Below are 14,969 nucleotides of genomic sequence, written 5' to 3'. Positions count from 1 at the left end.
CTGGTACTATAACTGGTACTATAACTGGTACTATAACTGGTACTACTGGTACTATAACCTGGTACTATAACTGGTACTATAACTGGTACTATAACTGGTACTATAACTGGTACTATAACTGGTACTACTGGTACTATAACTGGTACTATAACTGGTACTATAACTGGTACTATAACTGGTACTATAACTGGTACTACTGGTACTATAACTGGTACTACTGGTACTATACTGGTACTGGTACTATAACTGGTACTATAACTGGTACTATAACTGGTACTACTGGTACTATAACTGGTACTACTGGTACTATAACTGGTACTATACTGGTACTACCTGGTACTATAACTGGTACTATAACTGGTATACTGGTACTATAACTGGTACTATAACTGGTACTATAACTGGTTACTATAACTGGTACTATAACTGGTACTATAACTGGTACTCTAACTGGTACTATAACTGTACTATAACTGGTACAATAACTGGTACTATAACTGGTACTATAACTGGTACTATAACTGGTTACTATAACTGGTACTAGTAACTGGTACTATAACTGGTACTACTGGTACTATAACTGGTACTATAACTGGTACTAACTGGTACTATAACTGGTACTAACTGGTACTACTGGTACTATAACTGGTACTATAACTGGTACTATAACTGGTACTATAACTGTACTATAACTGGTACTATAACTGGTACTATAACTGGTACTACTGGTACTATAACTGGTACTATAACTGGTACTATAACGGTACTACTGGTACTATAACTGGTACTATAACTGGTACTATAACTGGTACTATACTGGTACTATAACTGGTTACTACTGGTACTATAACTGGTACTATAACTGGTACTATAAACTGGTACTATACTGGTACTATAACTGGTACTATAACTGGTACTATAACTGGTACTATAACTGGTACTATAACTGGTACTACTGGTACTATAACTGGTACTATAACTGGTACTATAAACTGGTACTATACTGGTACTATAACTGGTACTATAACTGGTACTATAACTGGTACTACTGGTACTATAACTGGTACTACTGTACTAAACTGGTACTATAAACTGGTACTATAACTGGTACTATAACTGTACTACTGTACTAACTGGTACTATAACTGGTACTACTGGTACTATAACTGGTACTACTGGTACTATAACTGTACATAACTGGTACTATAACTGGTACTACTGTACTATAACTGGTACTATAACTGGTACTATAACTGGTACTATAACTGGTACTACTGGTACTATAACTGGTACTAACTGGTACTAACTGGTACTATAACTGGTACTATAACTGGTACTATAACTGGTACTAACTGGTACGGTATGTAGACTGGTACTATCTGGTACTACTGGTACTACTGGTACTATAACTGGTACTATAACTGTACTATAATGGTACTACTGGTACTATAACTGGTACTATAACTGGTACTTAACTGGTACTATACCACTGGTACTATAACTGGTACTATAACTGGTACTATAACTGTAAACTGGTACTATAACTGGTACTATAACTGGTACTTAATAAACTGGTACTACTGAGTACTATAACTGGTACTATAACTGGTACTATACTGGTACTAACTGGTACTATAACTGGTACTATAACTGGTACCAGAACCAGCTCTATGCTCCTGCACATCTTCAACCTGAGCCTCAGGCCAACGTTTACACGTAGCCGGGTATTTACAAAAACGGATATTTTCCCCTCTACGTTTTCAAAAATATCCTCGTTTACACGAACCCGCTTGAAAACACTGGTAACGTCATGCTAGCCAATCAGAATCCTGGAAAAACATCAACAAATGGACACGTGTAACTTCCAGTTAAGGCTGATTTATGGTTCCGCGTTACACCAACGCAGAGCTACGGCGTAGGGTACGCGGCGCACTCACCATACGGCGCATCGCCGCGTACCCTACGCCGTAGGCTCTGCGTCGATTTAATTCAGGCTTAAAGGTATTGTGACATCATTTTTAACATGCTTTTAACACTATTAAAAGTCTTGGCCAACATCCCTCAAATGTGTCTAAAAGGTGTAACAAGAAAACTTCACTCTAGTACTCTTTTCCTGGCTTTTTATTACAGTGTTTTTTTGCGCCGTGAAAAATGCTTCCTTTCCCCCCTTTCCCTGTCAATCATTGCTCCGCTCCTCCTCCAAACCTCCTCCAGCCCAACAATACGCTCACAGCGGCGTCGGAGAGTTAAGCCGGGAGCGGACAGGCGAAGCATGCACGGAAAAGCAGGAGGGCGAACCACAGCAAACAATCATAAAAAATAAAGGCATGCAAGCAGCACTGTCCCCTTATCTTAAGTCCAGTCAGTGGCCGCGGGTCTTCTTAGCAGTTTTCCTCCGGTGATTAGAACAAAAGAGGCTCTAAACAGCTCCGCGTTAAGCCTGATTTATGGTTCCGCGTTAAATCGACGCAGAGCCTACGCCGTAGGGTTCAGCGTATGGTGTGCGTCGCCGCGTAACCCTACGCCGTAGGTTCTGCGTCGGTGTAACGCGGAACCATAAATCAGCCTTTATGGTGCGCTGGAGAGGAGAGGAGGCAGGGAGCTGGGTGGAGGGGGCGGTGATTTAGCGGATCGTTACGTAACGATCCGCCACCAAACCACATGCGCCGTTTTTGCATAATTATGCAGAAAATCCCAGAAAGCACACAATACACTGAATGTTAAAAGTTCGTTGTTTTTTTGGGTGTAATTGATGTCAAGACACCCAACAAAACACAAAAAATCAAGAAAAATGTGTTTTTCATGTCACAATCCCTTTAACTTCCAAGACGGAACGAGATACTGAGAGAATTTAAAACAGGTAAAATACAAGAAAATATGACGGTTACAAACTAATTGTAACCACAGGTGTCACTCATGACGCTGGTGACGTTTCTGTCTCATAATGTGACGTAAATCTCTGTTTTCCGGAGTTTTTGAAAATCTCCACTTTGGCCGGAGTTTTCAGAAATGATGGTTTTTGGAGACTTTGACCTCCGTTTTCGTGTAACGAACAAACAAAACGCATGAAAACGCCTCCGTTTTTGCCCCGTGTAAACGGGGCCTTAGTCTGGAGAGTTCCACCACTCCTGTGGAAAACCTCCTGTGTGGTTCCGGTTCCAAAGACCAAACAACCCAGGGAGCCCAACCACTTCAGACCAGTTAAACCTCCACCTGATGATGATGATGATGATGAAGAAGAGAGGATTCTAGTAGAGGAGGAAAGGTGAAAGGAGGAAGGAGAGAGGAGGAGGAGGTCCTTCATCCCCACAGACATCAGACTGTATAATAACCAACAGTAGCCGCCCGTGATGAAGATGATGGTGATGATGATGATGAAGATGATGAAGAGGAGAGGATTCTAGTAACCAACATTAACCACCCCGTGTGTAATAAACCTGTCCCTTTAAAAGTGCAATAACCAGTAAATACCTCACGTATTTTTGGAAATATTTGTAAATATTATTATATTATAGTTATTTGGTGTTTACTACTTTTTTTCTCTTGTACATAGTCTTTTTCTACTTTTTTATATTGATCTTTTTTATTATTTAACTATTTATTGGTTATTTCTATTTTACATTTGTTGTATAAAGTGTGTGTGTGTTTTGCTGCACGACTGAATTTCTCCTTTGGGAGATCAATAAAGTCTTCTATTCTATTCTATTCTATTCTATTTTATTCTATTCTATTCTATACTATTTTATTTTATTCTATACTATTCTATTCTATTCTATACTATTTTTATTTTATTCTATACTATTCTATTTCTATTTCTATTCTATTTTATTCTATTCTATTCTATACTATTTTATTTTTATTCTATACTATTCTATTTCTATTCTATTCTATACTATTCTATTTTATTCTATTCTATTCTATACTATTCTATTTTATTTTATTCTATTCTATACTATTCTATTTTATTCTATTCTGTTCTACTCTATTCTATTCTATTCTATTTTATTTTATTCGATTCTATTCGATTCTATTTTATTCTATTATATTCTATTTCTTTTTCGCTCTGTATTTTCTTTGTCTTGTTTTACTCATTGGTCTCCGTTTCTCTGATAAAAATGTTTTTATGGAATTAATAATAATAATGATTAATTAATAATAATTATTATTAATAATGTGCCTTGTTTTTTTTGTAAATTCAATGAGAAAATAAATAAATAAATAAAAAACACCGCGGACACGCGCCTGCGGCCGGCAGGGCGCATGCGCACAAGCCCCCGGAACCCGGAAGCGGAACCTTTCTCCCCATTCGGGTCGGTTCCGGTTCCACCCGGACACACAAGCCGCCGCACGTCCCGGTCCCGCAGCAACACGCGAGGATCAGCTGCTGCTGGATTTACTTCTTTATCTGAAGGTTTTTAAAGTCCAGAGATCTTCTAAAGTCCTGGTTCTGGTTCTGGTTCTGGTCTCAGGTAAGAACCGGCCCGGTCCCGCTGATGACGTCATCAGATCATGATGTTTTATCCTTCTGTTTTGGTCACGTGGTCCGGGTTTATGTAGAAACACGTGTTTAAAATGGTCAAATTTCTGTGTTTAACGTTTAAATGTCTGTTTTTAACGTTTAAATGTCTGTTTTTAACGTTTAAATGTCTGTTTTTAACGTTTAAATGTCTGTTTTTAACGTGGAAATGTTAAAAACAACAATTCAAGAGAAGATAAGAAAACAAAACAAAGAATTTCATACTCTAGTTTATTTGCACATAAAACAAAACGTGTATAAACAGTCAAAACAAAGGTCAAAGAAGTGTAAACTTATTTAATCCTTATCCCATTCACTAAACATTTATTAACACGTATTTATAATAACTAACTCAACTATAATTACACTCACACACTTACATACATACACATAGTTGAGTATTTCTATATATTTGTACACTCATGCCCATATAAATATTTATATAAATATACTTATTTACACCATACTATCTTTATATTAACTGCATCTGTATGTATGTATGTATGTATGTATGTATGTATGTATATATATATATATTATGTTATGTTCCAGAATATGAAGCGAGGGCGTAATTACAGCACCATCGCTGTTCCGGCTTGTTTACGTCAAAGATCCTCTATAAAGAAGATTGCCGTTACTGCCAATGGTATACAAATGGTATAAAGGGGCGTGGCAGTCACGTGACAGTTATTTTGCCGATCGTTTATTTTTTTATCTGCTACCTTACTGTCTGATTTCAACCCAGTACAAGATCAAAGAAGCAAGAAAAGAAAGCAGCAAAGAAGCAAGTTTTATTTTTATTTTAAATTTCAGTTTATCCGATGGGAAAACGACTTTAAAGGTTCTGTAGTGACCGACGGCTCTGAATCTCTGAATCAGCACCACCAGAGAGGAGAGCGATGAGAGCCAAATCTGGCGAGAGTGTGTTGCTCAGACAGAGACAGGTCTCAAACAAAGTTCATTTTCTCCTAATCTGTCGGTCTGAAATGTCCATTTTGGTGTCAGAATGTTCAGAAGGTTTGTGGCTTTTGAAAAATGTGAAATGATGGGATTTTTCTAAACGTACAGGGGGAAATATCCAGGAAAAAAGACGACATTTTGAGAAAAAAGATGAAATTTTGAGAAAAAAGATGAAATTCTGAGAAAAAAGTCGAGAAAAAGGTTGAAATTTTGAAAAAAAAAGTCGAAATGTCGAGAAAAAAGTTGAAATTCTGAGAAAAAGTCGAAGAAAAGGTCGAAATTCGGAGAAAAAAGTCAATCTTTTTTTAAAAAGTCGAAATTTTGAGAAAAAAGTTGAAACTTTGAGAAAAAAGTCGAAACTTTGAGAAAAAGTCAGTTGAAACTTTGAGAAAAAGTCAGTCGAAACTTTGAGTGAAAAAAGTCGAAACTTTGGGAGAAAAAAGTCAAAACTTTGAGAGAAATTTTGAGAGAAAAAAAGTAGAAATTTTGAGAAAAAAGTCGAGAAAAAAAGTCAAAATTCTGAGAAAAAAGTCAAAATGTTGAGAAGAAAGACTTTATCTTCTGGTTACACTGCCCCCTGTAGGTTTGGCTGCTCATAGCAGCTTAACAGATATTTATGTGGGTCTGTTTCTGCTCCAGGTTGGACAGGTGAACCAGGATAACCGGTGAACCGGTGAACGGGTGACCCAGGATAACCGGTGAACGGGTGACCCCCGCCCCGGCTCCATCATGGACTCCAAGCAGCAGAAGAAGCAGAAGCAGCACCAGCAGAAACACAGCGGGCCCAAGGCCGAGAAGAAGAAGAAGAAGTTGGGCATCGCGGCGGAGGACGATGAACGACGACGGAACCCCAAGGCCTTCGCCGTCCAGTCGGCCGTCAAGATGGCCAAGACCTTCCACAGGTGAGTGGAACCAGAACCAGGACCCCTAGAACCAGAACCCCTAGAACAGGGGTCGGCAACCCAAAATGTTGAAAAAGCCATCTTGGACCAAAAACACAAAAAACTAAAATGTCTGGAGAAAAAAAAAAAATGAAAAGTCTTGTATCAGAATTAGAATGAAGAAACTCATGCTGCATGTTTCTATATTAGTTAGAACTGGGGAAGATTTTTTATTCATTATGCACGTCCAGAAAAAAGTCGTAATGTCGAGATTAATGTTGAAGTATAATCTTGAAAAAAAGTCGAAATGTCGAGAAAAAAGTCGAGATGTCGAGAAAAAAGCCGAGTTGTCGAGAAAAAAGTGGAAATTTCGAGAAAAAAGTCGAAATGTTAAGAGAAAAAAGTCGAAATGTCGGTCGAAACGCCCATCTGGGCATCCAGATGGGCGCCCAGATTTTAGTGCCAAATAGTGTCCAAATATTGCTTTCTGTTTTGTTTTTTCTTTTTCATATTTTACCCCAAATTATTTTGTTCGTACTTAAATAAAACAGATATTTGTAGAAATTTTAGATTTAAATCAATCCTCTTATTTTGTTTCTTTAAGGCTACAACGTACGTGGACTTTTGTGTTCTGCTGCAAACTTTGCTGTTCTCTATTGTTTCAATTAAATAAGTGTTATTGAAGAAGAAGCAGAAATCCCTGTTAGCTCAGCATGGAAACAGATTATTCCCGATGTTTCAGTAACTGGAATATTCACCTGAACCTCAATTTTGACTGCATGGAAACGTAGTCAATGTTTCTCTTTTTGTTTTGGGGCCGATAATTAGAATTTCAGTTTTGTTTTCATTTAGTTTCATTTAGTGATGCACCGATTGTTCGGTAACCGAAATTGTTCGGCCGAAAATGGCAAAAAAACACTACCTTGTAATTTTGTAAAAGATTTTTTTCTTTGAAAAGCCTAAATCAAATTTATTTGATTTATGCAATGGTGAAAAAATTGGCAAAATAAATGAAAAACTGCTGAAGAACCATGTTCGGTATTCGGCCAAGTGTTTATTATTATTACATTACAAGGTAGAAAATATTTATTGAACATAAAAAACTGAACATGTTTTAATTTCCAGCATTATGTTGTTTTGGTTCCACCTCCTGGTGAATGTTGGTAAAATTCTTATGTGGTTACTTTTTGGTTGGCCAAAGATTTATGTTTGTGGTGCAACCGTTACGGAGCGGCCAGTCTATTTCCTTATTTTACAACAACGTTATTAATTGTTGGTTTTTTTCCCACTTATTCCACCGAACACCCAAAGTGGTTTTTTGACATTTTCAGCCGAACAATTTTGGTAACTGAACAATCGGTGCATCACTACATTAATTAATTAATTAATTAATTAATTAATTAATTCATTCATTCATTCATTCATTCATTCATTCATTCATTCATTCATTCATTCATACTGACGGTTCTCTGGACTCTTCAGGGCCCAGGACCTGAAGACCAAGAAGCACCACGTCCCCCTGGTGGACCGGTCCCCCTAGATCTGGTCCCCCTAGATCTGGTCCTCCTAGATCCGGGTCGGTCCCTGGTCCTAACAGTTCTCTGTCCCCCCTTTAGGGCCCAGGACCTGAAGACCAAGAAGCACCACGTCCCCCTGGTGGACCGGACCCCCCTGGAACCCCCCCCGGTGGTGGTGATCGTGATCGGACCCCCCAAGGTCGGCAAGACCACCCTGATCCGGGCCCTCATCAAGAACTTCACCCGCCAGAAGCTCGGGGACATCTGTGGACCCGTCACCATCGTCTCAGGTGGGTGGACCTGGATCTGGACCTGGACCAGAACCTAAACCTAGACCAGACCCATAAACCACAACCAAACTAGACCAGGGGACATCTGTGGACCCGTCACCATCGTCTCAGGTGGGTGGACTAGAGTAGACTAGGACTAGGACCAGGACCTAGACCAGGACCACAATCTAGACCTGGACCAGGCTAGACCTAGACCAGACCCATAAACCAGGAAGACCAGAACCTAGACCTGGGTAGACTCAAAATTTTTAGAAAAAACTCGAAATTTTGAGAAAAAAGTCAAAATTTTGAGAAAAACTCAAAATTTTGAGAAAGTCGAGAGAGAAAATCGAAATTTTGAAAAAAAAGTTGAGAAAAAAGTTGAAATGTCGAGAAAAATGTAAAAAAAAAAAAAAAAAAAAAAAAAAGTCAATGTCGAGAAAAAGGTTGAAATGTCGAGAAAAAAGTGGATCTGGACCTGGACTAGACCTGGACCTGGACTAGACCTGGACCTAGACTAGACCAGGGTAGACTTATAAACCAGTACCCTGTACCAGATTGAGTTACATGTACATGTGAGACCAGATTCAGGTATCTACAGGTATCATCGGCGTAGTGAATGTGCAGGACTGTGACTCGTTTGTCCCTCATTTACATCTATATTCATGTTTTATCGGAGTAGTGAATGACATTTACACGTATAAACATGTATCATCAGCGTAGTGAATGACATTTACACGTATAAACATGTATCATCAGCGTAGTGAATGACATTTACACGTATAAACATGTATCATCAGCGTAGTGAATGACATTTACACGTATAAACATGTATCATCAGCATAGTGAATGACATTTACACGTATAAACATGTATCATCAGCCTAGTGAATGACATTTACACGTATAAACATGTATCATCAGCGTAGTGAATGACATTTACACGTATAAACATGTATCATCAGCGTAGTGAATGACATTTACACGTATAAACATGTATCATCAGCGTAGTGAATGACATTTACACGTATAAACATGTATCATCGGCGTAGTGAATGACATTTACACGTATAAACATGTATCATCGGCGTAGTGAATGACATTTACACGTATAAACATGTATCATCGGCGTAGTGAATGACATTTACACGTATAAACATGTATCATCAGCGTAGTGAATGACATTTACACGTATAAACATGTATCATCAGCGTAGTGAATGACATTTACACGTATAAACATGTATCATCAGCATAGTGAATGACATTTACACGTATAAACATGTATCATCAGCCTAGTGAATGACATTTACACGTATAAACATGTATCATCAGCGTAGTGAATGACTCGTGACTCGTTTGTCTCTCAGGTAAGAAGAGGCGTCTGACCTTCATGGAATGCAACAACGACATCAACACCATGATCGACCTGGCCAAGGTGGCCGACCTGGTGAGTCCAAGCCCCGCCCCCTCCCCTAAACCCCGCCCCCTCCGTCCCTGAGACGCCGTCTGCTCGGTCCTGCAGGTGCTGATGCTGATCGCCTTCATCCATTCATCCCTTAATTCATCCGTTCACCCCCAGGTGCTGATGCTGATCGTCTTCATTCATCCCTTCATTAAATCATGTGTTCACCCCCAGGTGCTGATGCTGATCGACGCCAGCTTCGGCTTCGAGATGGAGACGTTTGAGTTCCTGAACATCTGCCAGGTCCACGGGTTCCCCCGGATCATGGGGGTTCTGACGCACCTGGACTCCTTCAGGAACAACAAGACCCTGAGGAAGACCAAGAAGAACCTGAAGCACCGGTTCTGGACCGAGGTGTACCAGGTAAGAACCTGAAGCACCGGTTCTGGACCGAGGTCTACCAGGTAACGTGGAGAACCGGTTCTTCTAGAGTTGCTACCACCCTGGAACCGGTTTGCTTGTAAAATCTGTTTGGAAGTTCCTGCTGAATTCACTTGTCGTGTTTGGAGTCGCCTGAATGCGCGTGAATCAGAATCAGGTTTGGGGGGGGGGGGGGGGGGGGTTCAAGTTGAGGGAGGTGTGTGTGTTTTTCAGTAAGTGTGTGTGTAGCGTTAAGTCCGTGAACTTGGCTCAGAGCTGCTCTCAGCCAACGTCCTTGATGTTATCAGACGGCTCGGTCAGTTCTAAAACAGGTCCACAGATGTTCCTGAGAGGGGAGGGTTAGTGGGGGCAGAGTCACCTTGTTTACATTCCACCAGGGAGATTGTGACCCGAGGGATCGGCCAAACCGCCCTGTCAAGGCCAGATTATAGAATCAACTATTGTATTGAAAACAGACAGACTCAGTCATTTTCCGTCTGTCTTCAGTCTCTGGTTCATCAATTGCGACTCCAATCAGACGAATTTGTGATCAGTTCCCGCCAAGCCGAGCTTCCAACTTCTCCAGGGTCTTCTCCATCTTACCAATGAGCTCAAAGACGCCGCCAGCCTGAGATTCTGTTCAAGAATCACATCCAGCTTACGGCTTTGCTCCCCCAGCGTTAGTCTGAGTGTTGATCACCTTGCTTGATCCTTCAGCCACGTCCGGCAGCTCTGAAAGAACCAGAACAGCTGTCGACGACTTACGCGTTTGTCGGTAGACCAGGAATCCCCCTCCTCCGATTAGGAGAAATCCTGTTATCATTAATCTAATTATGAAGCATCTTCAACGTCCTCGACAGACAGAATCTTGAGACAAAAAGGTTTCCAGTATTTGTAAGAATCCATTGTCCAGAAAATAATGTCCCGTCAGGACAAGAGGGCTCCCTTACCCCCTGACTTCTCGTCGCATACATTTGGTCAATTGTGCTGAGAGACCAGTTAATCAATTCCATGATTGTAGAGTTTAGGAGGAGTGAAAAGGAGAGACTCTGAAGACGAGACAGGACAAAAGCAGTAGCAGGGCAGATAGGGAGGGAGAAGAGGAGAAAAGAGTCCGCCTTCACCGAGAGCCAGAAGAATTCACCTTGTATTTGCACCTGACTGCACCTGAACCCTCCATGTCTCACCACCAGGGAGCTAAGCTCTTCTACCTGTCCGGGATGGTTTACGGCGAGTACCAGACGCAGGAGGTGAAAAACCTCGGCCGCTTCATCTCTGTCATGAAGTTCCGTCCTCTGGTGTGGCAAGGCTCGCACCCTTATGTGCTGGTGGACCGGTGAGTCGCGGCGGTCTGTAGGTCTTGACAAGATTTCAGATGAATGTGAGGACGTTAGATGTTGCAGTTCTGATGTGAAACCGGGTCCTGAATCCTCAGTAACTGAACGTCTCTGCAGGACGGAGGATTAATAAAGTTATTTATTTATTATTTGTCTTTAGGATGGAGGACCTGACGGACCCGGAGAAGCTCCGGACGGAACCAAAGTGTGACCGGACGGTTTCCCTGTACGGCTACCTGAGAGGGACAAACCTGAAGAACAAGGGCCAGGTTCATATCCCAGGTACGAGTCCGAGTTAACAAGTCCCAGGTACGAGTCCGAGTTAACAAGTCCCAGGTACGAGTCCGAGTTAACAAGTCCCAGGTACGAGTCCGAGTTAACGAGTCCCAGGTACGAGTCCACCGGTTTCTGCCGCGGGTCAGAACCGCCAGACTTTCCTGTTCCTCCGTCCCAACGTCCCTCCGTCTCGTCTGCAGGCGTCGGGGACTTCCAGGTGGCCGACGTGAACTTCCTGCCGGACCCGTGCTCCCTGCCGGACGCTCAGAAGAAGAGAGCTCTGAACGAGAAGGAGCGACTGCTGTACGCGCCGATGGCCGGCGTGGGCGGGGTCGTGTACGACAAAGACGCCGTTTACATCGACGTCCCGGCCAGCCACGTCCACCAGCAGCAGGTACGTCCACCAGCAGCAGGTACGCTCGCCGCGGCCGCCTCAGGCGTTGTAGGTTGTTTGTACTTGAGCGGTTTAACGGTTTTGTGGTTCTGGTGCAGGAGGAGGTCCGACCCTCCACCGAGCTCGTCCAGTCTCTCATCGACACTCACGCCACTCTGGACGCCAAGATGGCCGCCAGCAAGGTCTCTCTGTTCAGCGGCTCGGCCTCGCTGGACCCGGCGGACGTCGACCAGCAGACCGGGTGAGAAGCAGTCGGTGTTTGATTCCTCACCGGAGAGTTCAGGACAGAACCGGTTCTTTCTTGAATTAGAGGCGTTGGGGAAAGGTGCGTCCTTTAGAGGCGTCGGGAAAAGGTGCGTCCTTTAGAGGCGTAAGGTGCGTCCTTTAGAGGCGTCGGGGAAAGGTGCGTCCTTTAGAGGCGTTGGGGAACGGTGCGTCCTTTAGAGGCGTTGGGGAAAGGTGCGTCCTTTAGAGGTGTCGGGGAAAGGTTCGTCCTTTAGAGGCGTCGGGGAAAGATGCGTCCTTTAGAGGCGTTGGGGAAAGGTGCGTCCTTTAGAGGCGTTGGGGAAAGGTGTGTCCTTTAGAGGCGTCGGGGAAAGATGCGTCCTCCAGAGGCGTTGGGGAAAGGTGCGTCCTTTAGAGGCGTTGGGGAAAGGTGCGTCCTTTAGAGGCGTCGGGGAAAGGTGCATCCTTTAGAGGCGTCGGGGAAAGGTGCGTCCTTTAGAGGCGTCGGGGAAAGGTGCGTCCTTTAGAGGCGTCGGGGAAAGGTGCGTCCTTTAGAGGCGTCGGGGAAAGGTGCGTCCTTTAGAGGCGTCGGGGAAAGGTGCGTCCTTTAGAGGCGTCGGGGAAAGGTGCGTCCTTTAGCGGCGTCGGGGAAAGGTGCGTCCTTTAGCGGCGTCGGGGAAAGGTGCGTCCTTTAGAGGCGTCGGGGAAAGGTGCGTCCTTTAGAGGCGTCGGGGAAAGGTGCGTCCTTTAGAGGCGTCGGGGAAAGGTGCGTCCTTTAGAGGCGTCGGGGAAAGGTGCGTCCTTTAGAGGCGTCGGGGAAAGGTGCGTCCTTTAGAGGCGTCGGGGAAAGGTGCGTCCTTTAGAGGCGTCGGGGAAAGGTGCGTCCTTTAGAGGCGTCGGGGAAAAGTGCGTCCGTTAGAGGCGTCGGGGAAAGGTGCGTCCTTTAGAGGCGTCGGGGAAAGGTGCGTCCTTTAGAGGCGTCGGGGAAAGGTGCGTCCTTTAGTGGCGTTGGGGAAAGGTGCGTCCTTTAGAGGCGTCGGGGAAAGGTGCGTCCTTTAGAGGCGTCGGGGAAAGGTGCGTCCTTTAGAGGCGTCGGGGGAAGGTGCGTCCGTTAGAGGCGTTGGGGAAAGGTGCGTCCTTTAGAGGCGTTGGGGAAAGGTGCGTCCTTTAGAGGCGTCGGGGAAAGGTGCGTCCTTTAGAGGCGTTGGGGAAAGGTTCGTCCTTTAGAGGCGTCGGGGAAAGGTGCGTCCTTTAGAGGCGTTGGGGAAAGGTGCGTCCTTTAGAGGCGTTGGGGAAAGGTGCGTCCTTTAGAGGCGTCGGGGAAAGGTGCGTCCTTTAGAGGCGTCGGGGAAAGGTGCGTCCTTTAGAGGCGTCGGGGAAAGGTGCGTCCTTTAGAGGCGTTAGGGAAAGGTGCGTCCTTTAGAGGCGTCGGGGAAAGGTGCGTCCTTTAGAGGCGTTGGGGAAAGGTGCGTCCTTTAGAGGCGTCGGGGAAAGGTGCGTCCTTTAGAGGCGTTGGGGAAAGGTGCGTCCTTTACAGGCGTTGGGGAAAGGTGCGTCCTTTAGAGGCGTCGGGGAAAGGTGCGTCCTTTAGAGGCGTCGGGGAAAGGTGCGTCCTTTAGAGGCGTCGGGGAAAGGTGCGTCCTTTAGAGGCGTCGGGGAAAGGTGCGTCCTTTAGAGGCGTCGGGGAAAGGTGCGTCCTTTAGAGGCGTCGGGGAAAGGTGCGTCCTTTAGAGGCGTCGGGGAAAAGTGCGTCCGTTAGAGGCGTCGGGGAAAGGTGCGTCCTTTAGAGGCGTTGGGGAAAGGTGCGTCCTTTAGAGGCGTTGGGGAAAGGTGCGTCCTTTAGAGGCGTTGGGGAAAGGTGCGTCCTTTAGAGTTGGGGAAAGGTGTTTCCTTGGTTAACGTCAGCGGCGGATCTGAAGGTTCTAGTCCCTCTCGGTTCTGGTTTGTGTTCCAGAGAACTGGACGGACGTCGGGAGGAACTGGTTTTTGATCCCAACACCAACCGAGAGAGAAGGAAGGTGGTGTTCGCCGAGGAGGATGAAGGCAGTGATGAAGATGAGGAAGAGGAGGAAGGCAGTGAGGAAGAGGAAGACGACGGGGAGGATCACGACAGTGACGCGGGTGAAGAGGACGAGGACTTGTCAGCGTTTCTCTCAAAGACGAGAGCTGAGTGTGAAAAGACGACACCAGCGAAGAAGAAACAGAAGCTGGAGGAGAACGACGCCGTCGCTGAGATTCCAGCCTTCGCCGACAGCGAGGACGATCTGGAAAAGAGTGAAGACGAGGAGGAGGAGGAGGCAGGAGACTCTGGAAACAGTTCTGAGGACGAGGAAGAGAGTGGAGAAGAAGAAGAAGAAGAGATGGAGGAACCACAACAGAAGGAGAGTGAAGAAGAAGAAGAAGAAGAGCAGGGTGAGTCTTCAAATCCTCCAGGTTCCTCAGTGTCGAGCGGTTTGACTTTCACTTTTGATCTAAAGCCTGAATTTTGGTTCCGCGTTAAATCGACGCAGAGCCTACGCCGTAGCCTGACGTGCACCTCCCAAAAATTGTAGCTACGTGTCAAGGTGACGCAGACGAGGGCTGTGATTGGTTCTTGGTAGCAACGCATTTCCGGTTCCGGTTCGCGAAGCAGTCGTGAACTTTCAGCCTCTTTTTTTACACAATAGTTGTCCTTATCTCTTTGATTCATTGTGACCGGAAAAACCTGAAGCTAAACAAAGTATCAGCTAGCGCTCTGGGGGGTTTAGCACCGCAGAGAAATGGAGTGACGG

The 14,969-nt window shown here is 44.5% G+C and overlaps 1 protein-coding gene across 1 annotated transcript in view; it reads left to right on the top strand.

Moving 5' to 3' along the window:
* The first annotated feature begins 4,333 nt into the window (after positions 1 to 4,333).
* Positions 4,334 to 14,969, top strand: part of LOC133419831 (ribosome biogenesis protein BMS1 homolog) — a 31,207-nt gene continuing 20,571 nt past the window's right edge. The window contains exons 1-10 of the mRNA XM_061709287.1: positions 4,334 to 4,469; positions 6,116 to 6,378; positions 7,974 to 8,164; positions 9,512 to 9,591; positions 9,781 to 9,969; positions 11,160 to 11,302; positions 11,464 to 11,585; positions 11,780 to 11,973; positions 12,072 to 12,214; positions 14,153 to 14,610. Of these exons, the coding sequence (XP_061565271.1) occupies positions 6,206 to 6,378; positions 7,974 to 8,164; positions 9,512 to 9,591; positions 9,781 to 9,969; positions 11,160 to 11,302; positions 11,464 to 11,585; positions 11,780 to 11,973; positions 12,072 to 12,214; positions 14,153 to 14,610 (1,693 nt within the window). The 5' untranslated portion in view covers positions 4,334 to 4,469; positions 6,116 to 6,205. The remainder of the gene's footprint in view (positions 4,470 to 6,115; positions 6,379 to 7,973; positions 8,165 to 9,511; positions 9,592 to 9,780; positions 9,970 to 11,159; positions 11,303 to 11,463; positions 11,586 to 11,779; positions 11,974 to 12,071; positions 12,215 to 14,152; positions 14,611 to 14,969) is intronic.

Source organism: Cololabis saira, chromosome 19, assembly GCF_033807715.1.
Source record: "Cololabis saira isolate AMF1-May2022 chromosome 19, fColSai1.1, whole genome shotgun sequence".
Taxonomy (NCBI): Eukaryota; Metazoa; Chordata; class Actinopteri; order Beloniformes; family Belonidae; genus Cololabis; species Cololabis saira.
The sequence above is the reverse complement of the archived record's forward strand: the minus strand, read 5'-3'. Positions and strand labels throughout refer to the sequence as shown.